The sequence below is a fragment of the Pyricularia pennisetigena genome (assembly GCF_004337985.1).
Source record: "Pyricularia pennisetigena strain Br36 chromosome 7 map unlocalized Pyricularia_pennisetigena_Br36_Scf_7, whole genome shotgun sequence".
Classification (NCBI taxonomy): Eukaryota; Fungi; Ascomycota; class Sordariomycetes; order Magnaporthales; family Pyriculariaceae; genus Pyricularia; species Pyricularia pennisetigena.
In genome coordinates this window covers 282,876-307,937 of record NW_021940919.1, presented here as the reverse complement: position 1 = coordinate 307,937, position 25,062 = coordinate 282,876, and the positions used below count along the sequence as shown (strand labels likewise).

Genomic DNA, 25,062 nt, shown 5'->3' with positions numbered 1-25,062 from the left:
ACCTGCGGACCTTGATATCAAGGTGAATGGCGAATCAAGTGGAGAGATGGGTCTCCTGCTCCCCTTGCACCAAGATAGTAAGCAGTACTACGTGCTGATGAGCACAACTTGTGGGGTAACATGTGCTAAAAGTTCTAACTTGATACACTTAAGCAACAGTTCTTCGACTGTATAGGCTAGTCCGGCAGTTATTATGGACCGGGCTGTTTGTTTTTTGAGTGGTCCGTATGATCCTTGCCTGTCCAGACGATCATTCTTGTCACTCATGCGAACATGTTCTGGACAGCCGGCGGGGGGGCCCTCTGAACATGGGGCTTGCATCCTGGTTCCAGTAACAAGGTATTGTCAGCCCCTTGCACTTGTCCTAGCCCCAGAGATGTGATGTCCTGGTGGCTTTTGTGCATGGCATGACTCTCGGTTAGACCCCATTTGAGCATGTTGTCTCCGTGCATGTCACTATGTAGATGATGATGCAACTCACCTCCGACAATGGCTCACCTACGTGCGGAACAATCTCTGTTTGGCTAGCGGAACGTCAGTCAGCTTTGACAGACACATCCTTTTTTTCTCTTTGCTTTTTATATGAGGTTTTAACTGATCAACATGTTGAAGTTGCTTTGTTTCCGTCTTGGAGCTTGAAACTTTCACTCTCCCCCACCCCTATCTCAATCCCAATGACCTGATAATTTTGCTTACGAAGTTGACATGGGCGTGGAGTTCTTCTTGTTCGTATTATATGGAGTATGCCTGTGAACTGTGACCAGTCACTCATCCCCTGGCGCTACTCTGTTCTGCCCGACCCTGTTTGTTATCATCCTCCCCCGCTAGTGGCTTGTACCTATGGCGCCTTTTAAACGTGCAGAAAGTGGCTACTTATCCCGCTCTGCCCCTTGACTAATGGACTGGCTCTTTAAATGGCTTCTGCCCGCTGACATCTTGGTCGGCTATCTTCTCTGCACCTGGGTAGTGTTTTAAAGTTCTTACCGTCAAGGAACCAAAGCAGCAAAGAGAAAGAGAAAGAGAAAGAGAAAGAGAAAGAAAACAAAACAAAAAAAAAAGACGATGAACCAGGCCCCTGATGGAAGATGGATAAGGGTGCCCTCGGCCCCGACATCGCCGGCACAAACCTCGCACAGGAATGCTATCAGATGGCCTGAACAACTGCAGACGGCCCATCACTTGGACGCCAGTCATCAACTACCCGGAGCGCATTACCAGCAGCAACCACAACGGCCTACAATACCTCATGATCATCCTTCCTACCCGCCCAGACCGCCACACCAGCAGCAGTCTGATCAGAGCAATCTCGGCTTCGAGAGAACCTACGAGGTCTCGTCAGAGTACACCGTCAGTCCCAGCCCTCCGAGCTCCGCACACCGTTTGCATCAGCACACCGCTGCTCCCTTACCGCCTCGCTCCCCTCAGCCACAGCCGCAGCCGCGCGATGACACACGAAAGATGAGCTTCGACTCTGTGCTTCAGCTCCCGCCAAGACGGACTAATGCACGAGCGTCCCAGGCTTGCAATACCTGCAGGAGGCTCAAGACAAAGTGCGACATGGCTAGACCTTGTAAGACGTGTCGGGACAGAAAAGGCGATTGCATTTACTCCGGGTCGGTATCAAAGTATCACGACAGATATTCACAGTTGCTGTTTGACGGACTTCAACATGAAATTGCAAGACTCCAAGAGCGAACAGAGCACATAGAACGCCTCCTCGGCATCATGACAGCACCAGCACTCGACAGAGCTCTCACGAACAGCACGATAGCTCAGAGCGAGGCTTTGACAATCAGAGAACAGTGGCATCCTCAAACGGCGAGGCTAGAGCCGGGCATGCAGGATGCCCTCGCCACAGAAATGGTGGGCAGGTCACTTGGAAAGGCACCAGCAAAGATTGACACGAGACCTCTCATGGGCCCCGAAGATGATCCCATCATGACAAACCACCCAACCTTGGCTCAAGAAATCCTACAGTGGCCTGCAGTCAGTCAGTTTATCCAGAGACTACTAGCCAGTGAAGGCATCCAATCCCCTGCAGATTTCCCACTCGCCCAAGAGCAGCAGAGAGATCGACTTTGTCCACCATTTGGAACAGGCGTGGGCTACCAAAAGACAGACAAACCTGCCGCCATGACTCATTACGAGCTGGAACCAAACGGACCCTCCGGGCCGCCGCTGCCAAATCGCATCGACTGGGCACCAGCCAGTGGCCCATCTGGCCATTTGAGTCCCGAAAGAGCCGGATCGAGCCCTCAGGGGAGTACGGAGCCTGACATGAACGCAGAGACAGTCTGGAGCTTGGTACAAAGCTACAAGAATAACATACAAAACATGCACCCACTTATGGGCCAGGAGGAGCTGGACGCCATGGTCAACAAGTTCCTCGAAAACCAGTCCAACCCTGCAAAAAAGCAATCAGGCGCGGCGGCCAAGCTTACTGTCAGGAGGCTCAACAAGAGGAAGCGATCTCCTATTTGCAATGGGCAAGATCTTTCAGCATCTGAAAGCTCCGATTCGCACACACCACGACATGCACAAAAGCTAACGAGGTCGGATGTTACTATTGACGACGCCGTCATCCTGTGCATACTAGCTCTTGGCAAGATCAGCTGTCACAAAGAGAGGTTGTCGGACAGTTTCTTTGGGGACTTGAATTCCTGGCAACAACGTCTGTCACCCACACGACCAGAACAATACCCGACCCCCATGTCGCAAAGCTATCCTCTGCCTGCGACATCACATCCAGACCAACACACTACAGCGAGTCCGAGAAAACACACTCATGACATTCCGGGTCTAGAATACCTCATACAAGCCACCGAGATCATGACAAGCCAGATGCATGGCTGCACCCTCAAGCATGTTCAGGCCTGCATACTTGCTGGGCTATACTACGGACAGCTTGGTCGCGCATTGGAAAGTCTTGAACAAGTTCAGCAAGCGGCCATGAAGATCCAGCAGCTGATCAGACCGTAAGGCGCCTGAATTCATATCATGTTCCCGTGACACTAAACATAAGACTAACATCGCTTTGCGCCCAAGTTATCTTTATCGCCTTCAGTACATGGGAATTTGTGAAGTGAAGGACAACCAACTAATTTTTGCTTTTTGGACGTGTTTACAACTGGAGAGGTCAGCACTATATCAAATGGTTTAGATACCTGTGTTTGCTGATTGCTGACATCCAAGATGGGGAGGGAGAACAGTGAAATCCTCGACCAGCTACGTCTCCCACGATCCGGAATTCTTTTGTACGAGCATGTCATGCCCAAGCCAAACGCGGTCAAGGCTCTGCAGACCGGAGTTGAACAAGACGTAATGGAACATTACATGGCGCAGCTCTATCTCCGGCGGCAGCTCAATCACATTCACGACATGCTTCAGCCGTCCTGCGAATCCGATCATATGCTGCACAGGCAGCCAATGTCCCCAACAACGCCCCTGATACGTGCATTCAAGCAGTGCCTTGACAAGTCGGAGTGGGCTTCCGAGCGTCTACAATTTGACGACAACGATGCGCCCTCCCCCAACCTTTTGCAAGCTCGGCTGCGTGCCAAGTACTGGAAGGCGCTTGTTGCCACGTTTAGGCCGGTAATCCGGGCCATTGTCAACATGCCATACGAAATGCCGATGTACAAGGTGGAAGAGAACGAGAACGTAGGTGGGGAAGCAAATTTGGATGACCGAGTCGATGGCTCCTTGTACCCGCTCGACCCGATGATGCTAGAGCATGCCCGTCAGGCCGTCAAGGCCCTCGTGGAAAGCACAAGAGCCTTCCACGCCATTCAAGACGCTCGCCTCGTCATACCGGATGTTTTTGGCACGGCACATATGTGAGTTCTCACCGCGAACCATCACACCTGGCCTATTTACTCTCCATAACCTCATTGCTGACTTGAGTCACACAGGCAATGGAGCAACTTGATTACACTGGTCGCCATATACCGCGACCCCCGCATCGGCCGCCTGGTCGATGGCGTCACGCTCAGAGACTTGTTTCGACGGACGATAGAATTCCTCGGCGTGGTTGTGCACGCGCCAAGCTCGCTTTCAGTCATCCTGCGAATCCTACAGAGGCTAGAGATGGAGCTGTTTGATGGCAGGACAGAGCGGATCCCGTGATATTTTTTTTTTGGCTTGTTTTTACAAAAAGAAAATGGGTTTCCAAGTTAATTAGACACGCCGATACATGTGGCGCGCAGGGGGTACATAATCTCTAATTGTATATTACCCACATATACCATTCCGCATTTATCTTGGGAGGAGCTTCTGGGAAAGAAGAAGAAACAAACAATCAAAAAAGTTGGATATAACCTTCCCACGCGAGTGCTTGCTTGCTTTTGATGCTTGGACAAACAATACATTACACGTGGGATGGCTTGCGTTAAGCTTGGTATGTGGCCTGTATTGAAAATTACCAAGTCTACTAACACTCAACAAGGAAACCAGACAAACTGAGCAGGGGCTGTAGTCGAGAACAATTCCGTTTGACATGACCAGCCTCAGAAATGCCGTCTCCATATAATACGGGATACGGCGCCAATCTTCCGCTTTCGGCGTCGAACGGGTCCAAAAGAATCCCCCAGCTCGCACACCCCAGTAATCTACAAGGCTTTGCGGCCTTTAACGAAACTGGATCCTCCGTAAAGCCCCATACTACGAGCGGGAGTGGCTTAATTACTTGTTGATATGAATGGGCGGGTTTTAAGCCGCGGCTGAGGTCAAGGTCCTGGGGGAGCACAAAGTTTCAGGGACTGCTCGTTTTTAAGTGGACGTTGTGGCCGTTGTGGGATCAAGTATAATGCCTTGCAGCATTATTAGACTTAGACTACTAGTTCTAGTGGAATAGACTAGCAAATAATTGAAACAAGAAACGAAACAGTTTGGGGCTCGGTCCTTGAGCACCGTATGTCCTTTCAAGCTTAGTATCTACCTACTAGGATATACAATTAAGACCCTTGTGGATACGGGGGAGTTTTTTTTTTTTTAATGGTACCATAGAAACACCTGCACATCAATCAACCTTGCCCTTGCATTCGGGGGAAGGGCGGTCCCGATAAGAAAAAAAAAACCATGGTTTGGAATCCCATGGAGAATACTACGGTATTTGACAGGTAAACTGGGAAACGGAAATTCGGACTATCCGGCGCATCCCGGAACTAAGTCTCGGTGACAGGGTCTAGACACCATCGTCCAACCTTTTTGTTAGGGGGTTTATTAGACACCGATAAAAGACCGAAGAAGGCTGAGAGGGTAATGTTGCAAGGAAGTCTCGATTCTCGACAGACAGGGGGCAGACAGAAGAGAAAGAGCGCGAGGGAGGAAAAAAAAAAACGTGGTGGCTTCTACCATGATTGCTTCTTCGGCTCCTCATCAGGTCAGGCATTTTTCACAAGGACAGTCGGCAGTTAAACGCCTCTCTTTAGCGCTCCCCTACCCTCCTTGTTCTCAGCTACTTCGTAACAAAGTGGCGGAATATTGCGCGATGGCCCAGGGGTAGTGGTTTCTGCTTTTGCTTTTTCGCTTTTTGGTTTGCCTCGCGGCCCTTTCTTTTTCTTTTTGAGGAGGTCCATTGATGGAGAAAAAAGAAAAAAAGAGGTCAAGGTTGCGAATGTAACCATAGAATTCCCAACCCCCTGAATGGATGTGTTACGAGGGTTCGATATTAAAATTTTCTTGGGTTCGAATAAAAACCCATAAACTTTTTTTTTTCTCTTTTTTTTTTTTTTTTGGGAGATATTTGGGGGCTATACAGCCACGGCAGTTGCACAAAATTCCAAGAAGCAATTCCCATGGCTCCAAATGCAGGACGAGTTTTTCCTGTACCTGTACTAGTGCCTACTTCAGTCCACATGCATATTGTTGATTCAGGGGTCGTTTGAACCTTATGTAGGAACGTGATAGGACGGAAACATTCCCTCCATCCACGTTCCCCCGAAGTGGAGGCCTCCCTATGTACCATTTCCTTATTCATCCATCCTGCTGCAACACTGGCTGTTTCCAGCTGAATTCTGTCACAATCAGTTGTTGATATGCCGGCAGCTGGAGCCTGGCGGGCGGGGTAAAAGCTGATTGCTGCCATATAATACACCCTCCACTACCTATAAGTTATGTATACGACGTATACTATCCTGCGATATATATCTATATAACGTCTCCCGTTATGAGGAGACGGTTTCACTACCACATGGCCCCCCGCTTGGATGAGTGTACAGCAAGGATGTCATCATGCTTCGTTTATTCTCTAGTCAAGCCCTCCTTTTGGCGAGGCGCATAATCAAGAAGCAAGTTGCACTGAGATAATGCAAGGCAGACACGAGTGTCGGCTTCCATTGGGTTTTCTTGTACATTTATTCAAGGGGCCAAAGCAATAACAAACAAAATGCCAATTGAAACCGGGGAGCAGATGCAAGCCAGTCAGCCTTGTGTGTCAACCACACGAACTCTTTTACGACGACAAAACTTTTACTCAAAAGCAAATGACAAAACCAGCCAAGCAAACACTCCACAAAGCACGGCACCAATTTCGCGCCCAAACTCTCTTTTGAGGTGAATTTATACTTTTTAATATTAATTAAGGGCATATAAAGTGTTTGGTCTTTTTTTTTTTCTTCTCTATTTCAAACTCCACCATATATTCGAAACAAAGGAACCAAAAATTTTCCTTTCAAAACAATGGGGGCAGCCCTCATGTCTCCCCTTTAAGCGCTGTCAATGACAACAGAAGCAGTAGCAACCTGGGTGCACAGCAGGTCGCCGCGGCCGCCGGTGTGGCAGTAGGTGAAGACGTCACCCACACCGTACAGGCCGACGCCGGGGCCGAGCTCCTTGTACAGGCGGACGCCGTAGTCGGTGGCATTGCCCTTGACGAGGGCGAAGGAGTAGACGCTGTCGCCGCACTTGGCGATGGCGGAGGTGGGAAGCTCCGGGTTGTCAAGGCTGCAGGACAGGTTCGAGGCGGCGCCGCCGTTGATCTTGAAGTTGACGTTGGTCGGCTTGTTTTCGACCGTCCTGCGCACCGAGAAGTCGCTGATCGCGATTGTCTCGGAGTAGGGGGCCTGGGCTTGAGCAGCCGGGGCGGCGAGGGCGCCGGCGGCGAAGAGGGCGGTGACGGTGGCGAAGCGCATGGTGAATGTGAGGGTGTTTTTTTTGTTTGTTACAGGTTTTAGTAAACGAGTGTTGATTAGTGTATGGTGTTTGCGTTGGGAATGAAAGCGAGAGTGTGTGACAGTTGGATGGCTTGTGGATGGGGAGGAAAAGAAACTCCGGGAAAGGGGTGAAGATGCAATTGTCACTTGCCTTCATATACAGAAATCTCTAGCTCGGTCATTCCTCACGATGTTACGCTGTCCCGTTCCCGGCCCGCATACCTAACCAAAAACAACCAGACAGGCCTAACCCAAGTCGACGTCATTGGACAAAATGAAAAAATAAGAGGGTGTGGACCCTGAAGGGGCCGCTACGTAGTAAACATCGACATTGACACCCATCATCTTTCTCCTGACAGCGGCAGGTCCCCACCAACTGGGGACCACTGGCAGCTTGGGTATGGCATGCCCCGCTGCATACGAAAGTTGCGCTCCAATTGATTCTGGTTTGCAATCAGGGGAGAAAAGAACTGCCTGTTTGTTTACCTTTACCTAGCGAAGTTACGAGAAGGACTAGAGAGAGATCGTCAACCAAGCATACCTTACCATGGTACCCAACTTCCGGAGAAGTTTTCCCGGCCCACCTCGTATCTAAATTCAGCATTCGACTGCATAGGGGAACCCCCGATCACAGCACTGTAGGGTGTTCAAAATCTTGCTTTTACCAGGTAATTGCCTGTCGATCAAATGACAAATAGTTAGAATGGTCCAGTCATTTCAACTCACCGAACGACCGGAGTTCGGGCTTATGCATTTTTTTTGACAGGCCGTCAAATCCCAATTGCACACCCATTGGTTTGCGACACTTCTCTTCCAGCCTGGATTTTGTTTGGTTCGATCGGGTTTCCGGCAGAGGTGCGGGGAAACCTTGATATTCTTATTCCACTGCACGGCACCCTTCAAACGTCATTCAGTTCTGATACGAGCTCAGTCTTTTTTATCTTAATTTATTTTTTTGCCTCGTCCTTTCCGCTCGTTTATTATGCCCTACAGTATGCAATATGCTTTACACATCGATACGATTTTCAATGGCAGCCTGCCCCTTCTTGACAACACATGATGCAGCAACACGAGAAATTGTCTATTGACTTGCGTGGCCTTTTGAGATCTGCAAACTGGCCCACCTAGGCCCGCTTTCGCGAAAGTATACGAAGATCTGGTCGCAATGGCATGACCTCGCGCGGATATGACTGGTTTCGGTGTAGCCCAGCTGCGAGCGGTCTACGCTCTTGGGACTTCGGCAGTCGGGCAAGAGTTTGCGTCTCAAAATCGACCACCTTCTTGACTGCGTCCATTAGACAGCGATATATTTATTTTTGCCCGAGTGTTCGGAATTTGCAGGATCAATCTTGTGGTTTTTTTTTTTTTTTTTTTTTTTTTTTTGGGTGAAGGATGCCGTTATGTCATTTGAACGGCGTATTTCAGCTGTGCATCGTTAATATCAAGAAGCCAAGGCCAGCTGTCTGTCACCAGTCTCAAATGTAATGCTGTCAGGCGCTTCCAAGGCAAACTTCGTCGTCTGAGAACCGTCAATGCTCTATAAGAGGCTAGGAGGTTGTCCCATAGTCATTCGTCGTAAGCATGGCATTTATCCGACTGCGTTGTGCACGACAGTGTTATCGCAAGCGAATGCTAGACTAGACCAAGCTTCCATGATAACATGGAATGGGTGTCGATTCCACTGGTTAACTAGGCTCTCTGTGGTAAGAGTCGGCGAAGGTTGCTTGAGTCTTGTGCGGGTTGGGCCCTGAAGGGCTTATCAACCTCGACAGTCCGGCTAGCAGTACGAGTGCATGGTCGTCGATAACTCCAGAAAATCTCTGCTGATGGGTTTCCGTATGTTTTGCAAAGGATTTTGGAAATGATCCAAGTTATCAGCCTCTGAAATTATTGAGAGTAGATGAGCACTGCCGAGTTGCCACTATATGAACATCAAGTGCAACCGGAAACCAGTGCCTTCCTTTATCAAGTCGTCCCGGAGGCAGTCCGGTCGTTCGTTGTCGGCTGTGTCTGCTCTGCGATGGCACATGCTGCTCCTTTCAGAGCTTTGTAACCATCGTGTTGGCATCTTGAGTGTCTGCGGTCTATAACTGGGGGAATCGTTTATCCTGTCACGGCGGCTTCGATGTGGATGGTCTTGCTTAGCGATCGAACATCTCTGCCAATCAACTATGTTAGAGGCGCTGGCTTTCGACACCACCAAATTTTCAGCAGTCTGCAGTGATGAAATTTTGCTGTTGTAATACTGCTTTAATGTTGAGGAGGCTGTTCTGTGGGTGTTGATGCGATTGTGGCAATTTGTGCCCATTTCTCTTGCCGAGGCATGGCAGTTGTGTCCGACTTGATTGAGTTTAGGCAGAGTAGTGGCAGTCTTGTTTTTTTTTCTGTCCGTTCTAGGACTGTATGGGAGAAACACACAGAATGTGACAGTCCAGCATCCAAATTTGTCTTAGAGTAGGGTGAGGCAAGATCGGATCAAGCGGGCAATAAACGGCATCCGCCAGGCCAAGATTAGACACAGCACACGTGTAGTTTGTCTGGATTTTCGTTTTGCCAGTCCTTTATCAAGTTTCATTATCCTACTGTCAATCATCAAAGTTGACAAATCCAGTCTCCGGGCTTTTGGATATCTGCAATATATCAATGAGGTTGTCAGCGCATGGCCGGCTCACGGCATTACCACTGCGGTGTCCCTGGTTCTGGTCAAACGCGAACCCCAGAGGCATGCATGACTCGGCTTTGCTTGGAAACTTTCTTTGCCAACAGTGAGCTTGCGCGTTTGCGTAGGTCAACATCAGCATTTCCGGACCTCCCAAGGCCCATGGTTCGAGAACTGTCGAGCAAATAAGATAGGAAAGCAAGCATATACCTTATTTGGCGTAAACTACAAGAGTTATTAAGCCTCGAATCAATAGTAGATGAACTAAGAGCAACCGATCTGCCGTTGACGACGGGTTGTTTCCCAGAGCTCCATGGCCCCACTCGCTCTCTGATGAATCGATTGTTGGGGGTAGTGCGGGGTAATTTTACTAGGAGCATGACGTATTATGGTACAAAAGGTGCGGAGATCAAGCCTCGCCAAGGTGAAGGCCCCGGTTGGCAAATTCCACATCAGGTCTAGTCTGATTGGATCTTGAAAAGTTAGCAATCGAATAGGACTCTGTTTGATAGGGATGCAAAGTCTAATCTGTGACAAAAAGCTACCGGCACAGCCTCACCTTGAACCACCTCCGGAGTTAAAAAAATCCACGCGGCTAATTCGTTCGTGATTGAAAATCTCTCCGCCTTGAACGACGTCCCACACAAAGGGAACAATTGTTACCCTTTCCGGCGGCCACGGTAACTTTCCCGAAAACAAGAAAATAAAAATAAAATAAAAAAAGGACAGGGAAAAGAAAATTACGGATTGAGTTCTTTCTGCACTGCACGAGCAATGCGCAGTTCAAGAGTGCGGGTCGTACCGGGCTCCTGCTGGCCCTGCAAGAAGCGCCGGGTGAAATGCGACCTCGCCAAGCCCGTGTGCCGTCGGTGTGCCGAGGACGGCGCCCAAGGTCAGGAGGATGTCCGTTGCGACTACAACACCCGTCTGATTCGCTGGAGCACGCGGCCACCCGTCCGCAGCAACCCCTCGCCCGCCACGCCCCCAACCGTCTGCTCCTCGGTCATCTTTAGCCCAGGTCTCGCAAACGATGGTGTGCTATCGCAGGGCGAGAGACGGGCCCTCCAATACTTTCACGCCCGCATCTGGCCGCTGCTGCAGTGTGCAGAGGCGCCCAGATCACCGCCGCTGCCTTTTGCCCTCGAGAACCGTGTCGTGCTCCTCACCACCTGCGTCCTAGCCGACTCGCACCGGCTGCTGCAGGAAGGTCAAGAGACCGAGGTGGTGAGGCGGGGTGGGCTGGGGCCGAAACGTGCCGAATGTCTGGCTGAGATACGGTCCAGGGTGGACAGCTGTCTCTTCGACAAGAGACCGCCCATGGTTCTTCTCTTCGCCGTCTTGCTACTCTACCTTCACGATGGCTTTATAGAGTTTGTCACCGGTTTTGTGTCTACGTCCAGTCATCACAAAGGCGTCATGGCCCTTGTTGGACAAATGGGCGGCATTGAGCGCGTTCTGAGGAGGAGCGAGCCGTCATTACAACTGCTTCTTGCCGAGTTTGTGTCGGCAGACCTGACAACGTCTTTACTCCACAGCCGTCCGCCCTCGTTTCCTGCCTCCGTCTGGACCACCGTCGACGAGGGCGCCGTATGGTGGAATCGAGACCCCCTGCAGCGTGCATCACTCGCCAAGGTCTTCGGTGACATGAGCGCCATGTCTTTCTACCTGGAAAGCATCCGGAGCGGACAGGTCGAGATGTCGATGGATACCGTTCGCATGTTTGAACAGTCATTTCTTCCCTCATATGCAACCCCAGGAATCAAGTTAGAGAAAACACATTCCAACCCTCCATCGCCGACCAATGACGACAAGAGAAACATTATCACCGCCAGGGAAGACGTCACAGCCGTGCACGCTTTTGCACTCATCCGTGCCTTTCAACACGCCGCACTCATCTTTTTATATCGGGCAATCTGCAGGCTACCCATAATTCACCCACTGGTCCAGCAACACGTCCAGGCTGGAATTCAATCGCTTTTAGAAATTGACCGCAAGTCCAAATCACTAAACTGCATCATATTCCCACTATACGTTGTCGGCGCCCATGCAAAACTACCTGAACATCGAAATACGGTTCTTGACCTGGTCAACCTGTTGTACGATAATATGCGGTTTGCGTCGGTCAGGGCTGTGATGAGGGAGCTTCAAACTGTGTGGAGTGCCAACGTCGAGGACCTGACCTGGCAAGAACTTTTTGGCGGATTGGACTCTAACGTGCTGGTTTTGTGAAGCCGAGTTCTAACATCTGGCAACATCCCTGCCGAGTAGCAGTTCAAGCACCTGTTTACAAACCCTTTTCGATGCATTAACTGGAGAAAATAGTTGGTATGGTTGCGGAGATCTTTGTGATCTCTGACTCCTCGTTCGGCAAAGATATGTTGTATCAAAAAAAAAAAGCAAAAAAAGAAAAAAGAAAAAAAAAAAAAAAAAAAAAAAAAAAAAAAAAAAAAAAAAAAAAAAAAGCGCACTCAAAAGACTGCGATGGTCACACAAGCGCGGTATCCACCAATCTTACGCGTCTATCGCCTCGATTCGATCTATCCCTTATTCAATCTTTTGTATGGGTAATCTAATTACCGGAAAAGGAGAATGCCTTGATATACAGCCTATCGAAGGTGTTGATTTGCCCAGACCCCTCTTTCAGTTGCGGAGCCCTTTGATAGCAACATCGGAGGTGCAACATCAGAGTTACGCAATCGTATATCGTTGGCATTTTCGCCGAGAGAATCCTAGTTTGGTCTTGGACACTTTGCAGTGGCTGGCAATGGCCCGTCATTTGACGTTGTATCCCCCCCCACTCGTCGGGTACTAATCAGATAGGGCACCTGATAAAGACTTCTCGATGGAGCTGCGCCAGCTTACCCCGGGAATTCGGTACCGCTCCGCTTCGACCTGGCATTCCTACCCCCACAATATTGATAGGACGCGGGAGGCGTCATTCAAACCTGCGTGCTAGAAACCTCGGTGGTTGCTCTAAAGTCATTCACGACGAGGCATGGACTTGTCGCCATACATCTGATTCAACCGACTCACGCCGGGGGCGGGCATTCTGAGAGCCGCGATACAAACGAGGTTTCAAAAACACTCTTTTATGCATAAGACAACATCAGGGCACAACCTGGGAACGGCAAAGACAAATTGCGCCAACCACAACACCCAAAATCCTATCCGTTAGCAACACCTCACCTTTTCGATGCGCAGTCCCGACACCGAGTCGCATGGGAATCAGGCACCCCGTGATGCCCAAGCCGAGGATGATGCGCACTCACTTGCTGATATGGGACACTCTCAGACCCTCAGTCGCAAGTTTGGCAGCTTGAGCTTGTTCTTCCTCTCCTTCATCGTTCTCGGAACATGGAGCACAGCAGGGCAATCTCTGAGCAGTGCGCTCGGCAGTGGTGGCCCAGCACTCATTCTGTGGGGCCTCGTGCTGGTGACCATATGCAATGTTTGTGTCGCCGTCTCCATTGCCGAACTCTGCAGCAGTATGCCGACAGCATTGGGACAAGCATATTGGGTTTCGCGCCTGTGGCCAGGTCAATGGGGACGGTTCGCATCCTACATGTGTGCATGGATTAACACGTTTGGATGGTGGACGTTATCAGCCTCGCAGTTGGCCTTTATGACCTCATTCCTTTTGAGCATGAAGGTCAATTACGACCCAGAGTGGTCAGGTGCTAGTCTAGGCTGGGTCCAGTTCTTGCTCTACTTCGCCATGTCCATGGTCGGCACCCTAGCAAACATTGGCGCCGGGCGCCGCGACGCGATCCTCCCGTTCATCAACAACTTTGTGGGAGTTTGGTTCGTCGTGCTATTTTTCGTCTTTTCCCTTGCCTTGGTCATTGCTGTCGGCACCAAATCAGATCAGCTGTCGTTCCAGCCTGCTTCATTCGTCTTTACCGCGTGGATCAACCAAGATGGCTGGAGCGACGGGGTAGCCTTCTTCCTTGGCCTGGTACAAGCAGCCTTCAGCTTGACGGCGTTTGACGCGGCGGTGCACATGGTCGAAGAGATCCCGGCACCGCGCAAGAACGTGCCCCGTATTCTGTGGTCCAGTGTGACTTTGGGAGGCGTCACTGGGTTCTTCTTCATGGTGGTCTGCATGTACTGCATCCAGGATTTTGATACAGTCCTCAACGGGCCCACCGGTATCCCTTTTGTTGATTTGCTGGTGCAAACCGTTGGGCTGCAAGGCGCGACGGCGCTCCTGTCACTCTTTATCTTCAACGGCATTGGCATGGCTTTCAGCATCATCACCAGCTCCTCACGCCTCACTTGGGGTCTGGCGCGTGATGGAGGTCTGCCGTGGGACGAGTACTTTGGCCATGTGGACAAGACATGGCAGGTGCCGGTGCGCGCCCTCTGGCTGCAGGGTATTCTTACCGGGCTGGTTGGGCTTCTGTACACATTCGCCAGCACCGTGCTTCAGGCCATCCTCAGCGTCACCACAATCGCGCTGACAATCTCGTACGCTATCCCGATTGTGGTCCTGCTCGTCGTCGGGCGGGACAAGCTGCCGCCAGGCGGTGAATTCCCACTTGGGAGGTTTGGGCCGGTCATCAATGTTGTTTCGGTGATCTACTGCTGCGTCACGACCGTCTTCTTTTTCTTTCCCGCCAGTCCGGACCCGACGGGAGAGAACATGAACTACGCCATCGCGGTTTTTGGGGTCATGATGGTGATTTCGCTCGTATTATGGGTGGTTGAGGGCAGGCACAAGTATCTGCGTACGGGACACGCGGAGGAGCGGATGGAGCAAGCCCGGAGGCTCGAGGTGGAGGTTCTCCAGGGGATTGGAAAGAATGAGGGTGAGAAGGCCAACGGCGATGACGGCAAGGATGGCAAGGAAAGGGGGGCCGTGTCGAAGTAGAGGGTTGAGACTTTGCTTTGGTGACATTTGAACGGCGTGTGTATGTGTGCCTTGTTGTTATTGTTGTTGATTTATCCGAACGCATGTATATATTCAAGGGCATTGGCTCTACTAATTATCGTAGCCAGAGTTTTTTTTTTTTTTTTTTTTTTTTTTTTTTTTTTTTTTTTTTTTTTTTTTTTTTTTTTTTTTTTTTTTTTTTGTGCTTTCCCACATTTTTACGAATGTGGTTTGTCTTAGCGGAGTTGTGGAAAGTGAGTTCAACCAGGATTCAGTGCCGTCATGTCATGATATAAGTCACATGCACTCTTGCGTCTAGTTGGCATGGGTTCATGAGTCCTTTTTTTTTTTGGCACTACTAGTTTTTTTTTAGAGAAGATGGCAGAACTGAGCGATTATACCATTTCACACCGCTGACAAAATATATTGCATTCTTTGGTCATAGTGAATAAATGCATCGGTCACACTGCGTACCCAAAACTTCATGACTCGCCTATCTATATCGTCGGCTATTACCTCGGTACCTTGTCTTTTTTGGACTCTTGAGTGTTTTGTTAAGAGCAAATCTAAGCTACAACCGAGCTTAACTGGTTTCCGGCGCATGGGAAACGTTAGGCTGTTTGTTTGGGTCTGTCTGATAGGCGAAAAGGTGGGATCATGTTTGACAAGCCCCACAGTCCTTATTTGGGTGGCCACCTTGCCTCCATGTTTGGTTTGTGGACAGGAAGGAACCATGCCCCAACGTGTTCGGTGAGGTGGTCTGAAAACCTGCCGAAACGGGTAGTTCTCCAGGGTCTTTTTGGGTTATCTCCGGTAGCGGTTACCTTTTTTTTTTTTTTTTTTTTTTTTCTTGGGTGGGTTGTGGAATGTCATTCTTCGATTGGTTCTCTATACTTCTACGGGCGGGCTGTCAACTGTTGTTATTATCCAGTTTAGTAATGCCCGCAACCAAGCTTACGTATAGTTTGGCCTAGACATCAGGGGAGTACACGGTTCTTGACAACATCTCTTGAAGGGGAGCAAATCTCGGCTCCCCCCGTAATGTAACTGAGATAAAAATTATGGTACGATACAAACAAACATGCAGCACGCGCGACGGACCAAAACGCATCGATCAATCAGGACCGCCGCATGATAACAGGAAAGACCTGGCCCCGACTCGATGGGCGGGTTTTTTCTTCCCTTTGATCGGGGGTGGCCCCACAACAAATTGTGAGGATACCACGTAGTTTTAGTAGTGAAAGGGAAAGGATTTGGGGACTCGCATCCGTTTAGGGGTTGCATGGAGTTTGGTGATTTCAATTCTAATTCGCTGTCGTCAATCGGCAGTTGCGGGGGGGAATTGGGATTTGCTTTTTTACAAAGTAGACGCCAAGTACATCTCCATTACTCCTCCGGCTACAAGTTTCGGAGCCGGGGAATCGGGTTGACGATAAAGAGCACTTGAAGGCGCGCTCATTTTTTTTTATGGTTTTCTGCTCTTTAATTTCAAAAAAAAAAACCTTTTTTTCCTCGAACAATCTATTATATTCTCTACTGCACATAAGCAGTTCAGGGTCACATCAAGAAAATAAAACCTTATTGGGTCCCCCAACCCTCGTATGGCACAGTCCCTGAGCCCAGAAAACCACCAAAATGATTCCAGACACTTCATCTATAGCCGGTTATACAATTTTTCGGGAAGAGCCCAACGACGCCGCTCCAGACCTGACTAAGCAGGGCCCGGTTCATCCTCTTGGTGAGTTTGATTCTTTTCTTTTCTTTCTTTTTTCCCCTTCTATCATTTCGTCTAAGCAACTGAATACCAAAAGTTAACCTAAAATTGCTTTTTTTTTCTTGGCCCCCAAATAATAAGACCCTCTCTCCATCGAAGAGATACGTGCTGCAACCAAGATCATCCGTGAGTATGCCACACCTAAGAAGCTCAAGTTCAACTTCCTCTCGCTGCGCGAGCCCGCCAAGGCCGAGTACCAGGCCTTCCGCGCCGGCCGAGGTCCCCGCCCGGCCCGCCGCGCCTTCGGCGTCGTGCTGATACGGGGCACGCCGGATTCGGCCGAGGTCCTGGTCAACCTGGACCGGCTGGCCGTCGAGCAATGGCAGGATGTGCGCGACGTCGGCCCGATGCTGACGCTCGAGGACCTCGACATCTGCGAGCGCGTGGCCCGCGCCGACCCGCGGTTCCAGGAAGCCTGCCGCGAAGTCGGCATCACCGACATGGAAAAGGTCTTTGTCGACGGCTGGGCCATTGGCTTCGACTACCGCTGGGGCATGGATCGCCGCCTGCAGCAGGGGCTGGTCTACTATCGCAACTCGCCCAACGACAACCAGTACGCCCACCCGCTCGACTTCACCGTCGTCATCGACACCGAGAAGGAGATCGTGCTCGCCATTGACGTCCGCCACGTCAACGGCGAGCGCACCAAGCCGCCGCTGGCCGAGCACAACTACACCCCAGAGTTTATCTCGGCTGGGTACCGCCACGACAGGCTCAAGCCCGTTGACATCACCCAGCCCGAGGGCGTCTCCTTCAGCATGCGCGGCAACGAGCTGTCGTGGGCCGGCTACAAGATGCACATTGGCTTCAACTACCGCGAGGGCATCGTCCTCTCTGACGTCAGCATTTTTGACGAGCACGAGCAGCGGGAGCGCACCCTCTTCAACCGCATCAGCGTCGTCGAGATGGTCGTCCCTTACGGCAACCCCAGCCCGCCCCATCACAAGAAGCACGCCTTTGATGTGGGCGAGTACGGCTCCGGCTTCATGAGCAACTCTCTGTCGCTCGGCTGCGACTGCAAGGGCGCAATCCACTACCTGGACGCCGTCCTGGCCGTCAGCACCGGCGAGCCCGCCCTCATCAAGAACGCTGTCTGCATCCATGAGGAGGACAACGGCCTCGCGTACAAGCACACCGACTTCCGCAACGGCCAAGCCATCTCGGCCCGCGACCGCAAGCTCATCATCTCGCAAATCATCACCGCCGCAAACTACGACTACGCCTTCTACCACATCTTCAACCTCGACGGCACCTACAAGCTCGAGATGAAGCTGACGGGCATGCTCAACACGTACTGCCTGCACCCGTCCGAGTCTGCCGCACCCTACGGCACCGAGGTGGCACGGGGCCTCACCGCCCATCACCACCAACACATCTTCTCGCTCCGCATCGACCCGGAGATCGACGGACCCAACAACTCGGTGGTGCAAAACGACGCTGTCTCGTCCGAGGCACCGCTCGGCTCCGCCGAAAACCCTTACGGCAACGGCTTCTACTGCAAAAAGACGCCGCTGCTGACCGCCAAGGCAGGCGCCGCCGACTACTGTCACGAGACGAGCCGGTCCTGGGACATCATCAACCGGAGCAAGCTGAACCCGTCGACGGGCAAGCCCATCGCCTACAAGATCCTCAACTCGTCGTGCCCCCGCATCCTCGCCAAGCCGGGCAGCATGGTGTGGAAGCGCGCGACGTTTGCGCAGCACGCGCTCTGGGTCGTGCCCTACGAGGACTGGCGCATCTACCCGGCCGGCGACTACGTGCCGCAGTCCCAGGGCGAGCTGGGTCACCCTTTCAACCCGACCGTGGCCGATTGGGCCGCGCGCGACGGCTCCATCGACGACACCGACATCGTCTGCTACATCCAGTTCGGCCTCACCCACTTCCCCCGCACAGAGGACTTCCCCATCATGCCCGCCGAGCCCGTCAGCGTGACGCTGCGCGCCTCCAACTTCTTCGTCAAGAATCCTGCCCTCTGGCTGCCCCCGACCCAGCTCGGCGACGGCGACAAGACTTCGCGCGACGCGTTCGCCAAGGAGGCGCAGGCGTCTGCTGCTGCCGGACCCTGCTGCCAGGCTCCTTCGCTCAAAAGCAAGTTGTGAGTGTGTCGGCCGTGTTGAGCTCTGTTGTTTGTTTTGTTTTCTGTGGTTTTGGTGCATGGCTGCATAGGTTTGAGCATTTGAGTTAAAACCGTACGATCGATCTACTGGTGTTTTGCCGCGTGGTTTCTTTTTTGTTTTCTTTTTGCATATTGCTTTTTCTTTTTGTTATAGATGCGGCTTGTATATGCCGTCTTCTTTGGAATTTTTGCATAACTCCGTCGTACGATGACGAAGTCTGGTTGTTTTAGAGGGAATTTCCTGAAATGACTTGAAAGCCTGCTTTATCTTGCTATATCAACTTGTTTTCCGAATGCGGGGTGGGTTTCCCTTGTACAAAGTCAGTTCACTCCATTGGTGGGTTTTTTTTTTTTTTCCAGATGGTGATTACCACATACGCACTTGGGATGAAGAAATATATTATCCAACAAAGAGAACATAACACTGGAGGTATAGAACAGTAAAACCAAAGTTTACCAAACCAAGTCAAAACCAGCCCACAAATCCAGAAACCCAAAAGCCTGTGGCTGTTTGCACCCGAGCTAGCGCCAAGCATGACATAGGAAATATCCAAAACCAAAACATCACCGGTCCTATTTCACCGGATGACCTTGTCAATCTTGACAAGCAGCTTGCCCTCTGTCCGCTCGCCCCTAGGCCCCATCAGCTCCACGAACCTGTAGCCCTGCCGCAGCCGGTCGAGCCTGTAGCATGCCCACGAGGACAGCTCCCCGTCGTCCTCGACCTTGATTTTGACGAAGCTGAAGCGCTCCATGACGTTGGCCACGTCTTTGAAGCAGACCGACTTGCCCTCGTGACCCCAGTCTGGGTTGCTCGTCTCCCGGCTAGGAAGGTGATGCTTGATCGGGTCCTGGCCCTCAACGCAAAGACTGATACTGATCGATGGGTCGAACGAGCTCACCGTCTCGCCCACGACCGGTCGTATATTTTGTCCCGCAAACGCCGTTATCCTCAGCAGCTCGACCGTCTTGGGTCCGAACGAGTCGTCAGGGAGTCCGCGCATCGCTGCCGGCTTAAGTGCCCACCCAGCCTGGTCCGCAAACATGGCATGGTTAATCATCATCTCGCCGTCCAGCGTTTGCCAGTTCATGGCGACCATCTGCACGCCGCGACGCCAGCAAAACACCGGGTCCATATTGCCGCTGTCGACGCGCGATACCGGGTCGGGGTACGCCCGCATCAGGAACGACTTGTTATGCGACTTCATGCCCTCGGGGTCCTCCTTGGCCCAGCGCTTGATGTTGCCCTCGCTCAAACTAAATATATGGGACGGCGACTTGGCCACCCGGGTGCCGAATCCTGCAAAGTGCTTGCTGTGCGTGTATACTGCCAGGTTGCTGAGCCGAGTCGAGATCTTGGGCCGGTTCGAATTCGCCCCTGCTTCCTCGTCCGAGCTACTGCCTGGTGCAGAGCCTCTGATGAGCGCCGTGAGCGGTATGCCAAGAGAGTCGGCAGTGCCGTTCGAATTGGCGACGACCGAGGCCTTCTTAACCTTGATAAGTATCTTGTCCTTGAGCTCCTCCAGAGTCGGAAGTCGTAATCTGGGGTCACAGCCAAAAATCTGCTCTTGCAAAAGGTGATCTCCCCATTCCTGTTGCATTATTTCCACCATGAGGTCTTGCTGCTGCACATCCGCGTGCACTTCAAGACTGATGATGATGGGCAGGTGGTTTTTGACAAAGGCGGTTTTGCGTATCGTCCGACACACATCCCGGAAACCAACGTAGTTGCCCAAAGTCCAATCCCTCTGCGCGTAAGTATGCGCGTGCATAACGACGGGTTCCATGGATGGGTTTGCGAGCGACCGTGACCGCGTGCGGGTATGGATTTCGGGGACATCATTATCCTCTGGGTCGTCCACAGCAGTGTTAGAGCCAGTCGTGAATGTCGTGTCACTGTTCCTCGTTAACGGTACTTCTAGATTGTTGCTGTTTCGACGGTCGCAAGGTGGGACTTTGAGTGTCCTTGTCCTGTTGGTCGTCGTCTGAGAACTGGAATACGACTTGCCCGTGAAAACTTGTTTCAGAGACTCAAGTCGCTCTTCGAATGCGCTCGATATCGATGAGGCCGACAGGTGTCTCTTGTGGCCTGGTCGCGGCGACTTGGACCTGCTTGGAGTTCGCAGACCTGATGCGTATTCGGGACTGTTCCACACGTCGATCTCGATACAGCGGCAATCCTGTTCAAGCGCCTATGGGTTTGTGCAACGTTTTATGTCAGCAATGTTTCAGCCGGACAACATGCTGCAGCTCCAGACAGCTCGAGGGGGCCCCATCGTTCCCTTACCGTTTGGTATGCTTCGACCGAACTGACAGAGGTCAGCTGGTTTCCAAGGAGATATGTGTTGTGACTACTGCTGATAAAGTAGTGGCTAATAGGTTTGGACAGGTCCTTCTCCGCCGGGTCGATCTTGGTCTGCGGCTTCATACGATACACGTACGACCACGTCTCGAAGAATTGGTACAGATTATACGTCTCTTTCTCTAGGGGCTTCGTCACAACGTCCCCTTGGACATCCTCCAGAAAAGCCTGAAACCTCTCCCTGGATACAGTCGCCTCGCCCGGTCCGCACAGGTTCTTGAATATTCTAACAATGTGGCTCTCGAATCCCGGGCAGATGGTCATGTTGCTGTCGATGGCGCTGTCGATGTGATCGGTGGCTTTCGGCTTGTGGAATCCGCCCTGGGTCGGAACCATCAGGGTGGTCATGTTGACAAGCTTGCGCAGCGCGCCGCCGGCGTCCTGGTGGCGGCCGAACGTCGGCATGTTGTAGCGCGCGGAGGTCTGGTCCGAGGCGATCTTGGAGGCCTTTCGGCAAGGCAACTGGAGGCCGCGTGTGGGGTAAGCGATTTGGCTTCTGTATCAGGCAGGGCTTGTACTAATCGAGGGCGGCGAGTGCTCTGCTCATATTGTACAGCCTTTGCGATTGATCGTATAACATTTGGGATCCTTGGATGGATCGGATGGCAGAAGGTGTTCGTCGCATCTTTTGACAGGAGGGAGGAGAAAAAAAAAAAAAAGAAGAGGAAATGCAGCGGGAGCACACCCCCGTGGTTGGGTGGAAAGGCTGAACTTACAGAGAAGCACATTGTCAATCAAGGTGGGACGAAGCCCAGGGCCGAGACTGCGAGAAGCTGTAGTGGATGCCTTCTTGGCAGCGACAGTCAGATCAGGGCATGCAGGGCCGCGACAGGGGGGTCAATCGCGTGCAGTTTGTCGGTTTGGAGGCGGGGGAGGCCCCGCTGCAATTGGAAAGTAGAAATCGATTGAATGATTGAAGGCAGAGCCGAGAAGTACAAGATTCAATTCTGCAAGTTTAACGACGCAAAGGGAACAAAAGGGATAGAAAATAAGGTTTGTTTTTTTCAAGTAAAAAATTTGGGGACCTTTCTTTCTTTGTGTCCTCCCCAATGTGTATTGTAATTAATTACCTAGGTCGGTATCCAAAAGCGCGAAAGGGGTGTCAGCAGTCAGGGATGCGCTGTTGGAATGTTCCATGCTTTTACTGCCGCCTAGTAAGACAGACAAGCTCTCAGGTTCAGCTGGATTCTCGCTTGCCGCACTATTTAATATGGATGGCCCTGGTAGGTAACGCTCTCCTTAATGTTGCTTGTTTGAATCCTGTGGATAATTGGAAGGGAATACCAAGGTCGGAGATCATTAGTCCAGGTACTAAGCTCAAGCACGGTTATTCTAGTTTTGTTCCCGATGACAATTGCGCGGCCGCCTAGAATGGATCCGGTAAGACTACTACATCACTTTTCCTGTTAGTCTCCCAAGTCATTAGTATTCTTCTCCGTGTATGCGGGTATCACAATGCGTTTACCTATACGGAGTGTTGACAAGAATTAAATCGTCCCACACGTAGTAATCTTTACAGCCTCAAGATCGTCCTCGTTTTGCCAAGTCGAGAGGTCGAGGCTGTGTCTTACAGGGCTGGGGGGGGATCGTCCCGTTTCCGGGATGGGTGCACAGCGCCTCGACAGGTCCAGACATTTTACCAGCACATTGCAGCAGTAATTATTCCTCAAGCCACAGTCAACAAAGACATGCATGGAATTGAAGAGGCTTGGAGTAAGTGTGGATTGTATTTAACCATTTGAAATTAGTCTTTACCAATAAGCAACACCATGATTAACCGGCCAAGTCCGATGGGGGTTGCTTCAAATGCGTCTTCCCGTCACATTTCTCCGATAACGTAGGTGCAGCCATCCTTGCCGATCCAGACTTCGTGCACGCGACCAGCGTCGACATCGATCCGACTGCCCACGCCAAACGTCTCTTTGGTAGGATTATCATCCTCTGGGTAGGTGATGGTCAGCTCGCCATCAAGGATGAGATGAGTGGTGAGGCCGTTGTGGGTATGTGGAGTGTAGTGTGCATTTCTGAACGGCATGTTAATATTGCGGCACTGGATGCATGAACCGTGGATACTTCATTAAAGTTTAAAAAGGGCAGAACAGTCGAATCGAGACATACGGTCCATCCGTCCAGGTGAATACGTGGGGGAATCCCCATGCCTTCACTTTGGCTTCTGCTTCGCGTCGCGACATGGCTTTATCCAGGTGGTTTGCCATTCAAATAGACGATGGTGATGAATGCGATAGCCGAAAGATTTGTCTACTTGTAAAATATGAGCCCAACTAGCTGGGTGCGTTTCAATTCAGCCGTGCATATCTTTGTCTTGTACGATGTAGGATTGGGAGCGATGACGATGACGCCGTGGACGGCTATAAGTGGGGGCATTAAGGAACCCAGATCCACCATTCTCGAACTGGCTGGATACAGGGTGGGGCCGTAGGCAGCGATAATCCACGTCCAGTTTTGACATTTGAAGTCAAACCCATGTCACTTCACTTCGTATTTATCCACCCGGGCTTTTCTTGTGATCTGATCTTGTTCGTGTCCGGTTTTATAAGTGACAGAGACAATCATCTTGCTAATCAAAATCACGATGTCGTTTTCGATAAACTTTTAGGAGCTCTTTCTGAAGTCCAAACTATCGGGTGAGCTTGTAGGACGGAGCCAATGGACATCATGCTTAGTGAGACATTCAAGTAATGTTTCTCTCTCAGAAATATGTATTGGCTACGAGGCGAAATCCTGGGGACCCAACTTCCTTGAATGCAGTTTCTGGTTTGAGAATTATTCGCAGCAAAGAAAGCATCAAAGTAGTATCCATTGACCTTCTGCGCATATGAGCTCATTCGGCGCCCACTGTCTTTTGCCTCGGTCTGCGTCACGTGTGTCCAAGGATCTGTGATTCATCTGTATCTGTATCAAAGCATACATGTGGGCTTCAAGATCTAGGTTCTACAGCCTAACCCTACTGGCGAGGTTTTAATTCTTTGGACGATTTAACTTGCGGTCACTGAAAGCTCTAGATCTCCCTCACTATGTTTAGAGGCTAGCTCTAGAAGTAGGCCCGTACAGATGAAAGAAGCTGAGGGCATTTCCTTTGGTCCACCCAAAATCTCCAAGTTGCTGCCTATGGTGGACAGGAGGTCGAATGATCTGCTCAAACCACCTCCTATAGAATGATATGGCACCTGAAATTACATCAGTCCGCTTTCATCCCTGTATTAAATTTACTTCACCGCCATGATGAGACCATATTGATTCCAAGATATCCTTTTCATGGTTACTCTCGTGATAATGCAATAAATAGTCATGCAGCTGGCCTGGGGCTATCACTGCAGAGATCTATCGTTGTTATAATTATGCAGCGTGATAGTCTAAGGCTTATAATTTAGTGTCGATTACTATGGAGTCTCACTGTTTTGATACGCAATGCTCATACCATTCACTTGGAAGAGAGCCTTGGGTAGCTTAGTGCTGGACTAATTATTGGATAAACTCAAGGAACAATTGAGACTCCTGATGGAAAAGAGCTCAAAATGACTGAGAGTGGCAAGACTTCAATTGGAAATGTGGAGAGCTTGACTCTACTAGAAGTTTTTTCCTGAGTGTGGCTAAATGCGAGGTGTATAAGTGACGATGGGGATATATAACCATGTCAGTATATATAGTCTGGCTTGTGTGTGAGTGCCGAACAATCTTGCTCAGGCTGCCGGCTATAATTTTCCTTGGCTCGTCCTCGAGAGCAGGGTTCGCAAACGCTGTGCTACAACCATGTCCCACACGGCGTTCTACCGACTTCATAAGTAGGGGCAAGCGTATACAAGGGCGAAAGTACAAAGAAAAGCAAGAGATAATCAATGACAAAAGCCATACATGGATATATTTTAGCCCGGTATTACGAACACCGCACACCATCATAACTGGGGATATTATCAAGGTACAAATGAGCAGATAACAAGGCAAACAAGGCTACCAATGACACGAGGGAACACTGAAGCAACGAAGTCATGCGGCAAGATAGAAACGTCCAAGAAAACGTAAGATATGCAACTGTTAGTGGGCGCGATCTTGTTGACCAGGTCGCAGCAGTCCACTTAACTTGCAGCTTTCCCTTATCTGATCAGTTCGCA

At 50.9% G+C, this 25,062-nt stretch overlaps 7 protein-coding genes across 7 annotated transcripts; 5 read left to right on the top strand and 2 right to left on the bottom strand.

The window, feature by feature from the left end:
- Window positions 1-1,062: 1,062 nt before the first annotated feature.
- On the top strand, window positions 1,063-4,125 carry PpBr36_09756 (uncharacterized protein; the record flags this gene model as incomplete). The annotated part of the gene is made up of 3 exons (XM_029896875.1): window positions 1,063-2,975; window positions 3,210-3,836; window positions 3,912-4,125. 3 exons carry the CDS (start codon window positions 1,063-1,065, stop codon window positions 4,123-4,125), a joined length of 2,754 nt encoding a protein of 917 aa, XP_029745119.1.
- Window positions 4,126-6,704: 2,579 nt separating this feature from the next.
- Window positions 6,705-7,130, bottom strand: PpBr36_09755 (uncharacterized protein; the record flags this gene model as incomplete). The annotated part of the gene is made up of 1 exon (XM_029896874.1): window positions 6,705-7,130. The coding sequence occupies one exon, from the start codon at window positions 7,128-7,130 to the stop codon at window positions 6,705-6,707; it is 426 nt and encodes a 141-aa protein (XP_029745116.1).
- Window positions 7,131-10,584: 3,454 nt separating this feature from the next.
- On the top strand, window positions 10,585-12,039 carry PpBr36_09754 (uncharacterized protein; the record flags this gene model as incomplete). Its single annotated transcript, XM_029896873.1, has 1 exon — window positions 10,585-12,039. One exon carries the CDS (start codon window positions 10,585-10,587, stop codon window positions 12,037-12,039), a length of 1,455 nt encoding a protein of 484 aa, XP_029745117.1.
- Window positions 12,040-13,003: 964 nt separating this feature from the next.
- PpBr36_09753 (uncharacterized protein) lies at window positions 13,004-14,680 on the top strand (the record flags this gene model as incomplete). The annotated part of the gene is made up of 1 exon (XM_029896872.1): window positions 13,004-14,680. One exon carries the CDS (start codon window positions 13,004-13,006, stop codon window positions 14,678-14,680), a length of 1,677 nt encoding a protein of 558 aa, XP_029745122.1.
- Window positions 14,681-16,315: 1,635 nt separating this feature from the next.
- PpBr36_09752 (uncharacterized protein) lies at window positions 16,316-18,553 on the top strand (the record flags this gene model as incomplete). The annotated part of the gene is made up of 2 exons (XM_029896871.1): window positions 16,316-16,418; window positions 16,536-18,553. The coding sequence occupies 2 exons, from the start codon at window positions 16,316-16,318 to the stop codon at window positions 18,551-18,553; spliced, it is 2,121 nt and encodes a 706-aa protein (XP_029745123.1).
- A 595-nt stretch (window positions 18,554-19,148) lies between these two features.
- Window positions 19,149-23,124, bottom strand: PpBr36_09750 (uncharacterized protein; the record flags this gene model as incomplete). Its single annotated transcript, XM_029896869.1, has 4 exons — window positions 19,149-20,762; window positions 20,858-21,428; window positions 22,756-22,956; window positions 23,051-23,124. 4 exons carry the CDS (start codon window positions 23,122-23,124, stop codon window positions 19,149-19,151), a joined length of 2,460 nt encoding a protein of 819 aa, XP_029745121.1.
- PpBr36_09751 (uncharacterized protein) lies at window positions 22,621-22,994 on the top strand (the record flags this gene model as incomplete). The annotated part of the gene is made up of 2 exons (XM_029896870.1): window positions 22,621-22,645; window positions 22,774-22,994. 2 exons carry the CDS (start codon window positions 22,621-22,623, stop codon window positions 22,992-22,994), a joined length of 246 nt encoding a protein of 81 aa, XP_029745120.1.
- Window positions 23,125-25,062: the final 1,938 nt, after the last annotated feature.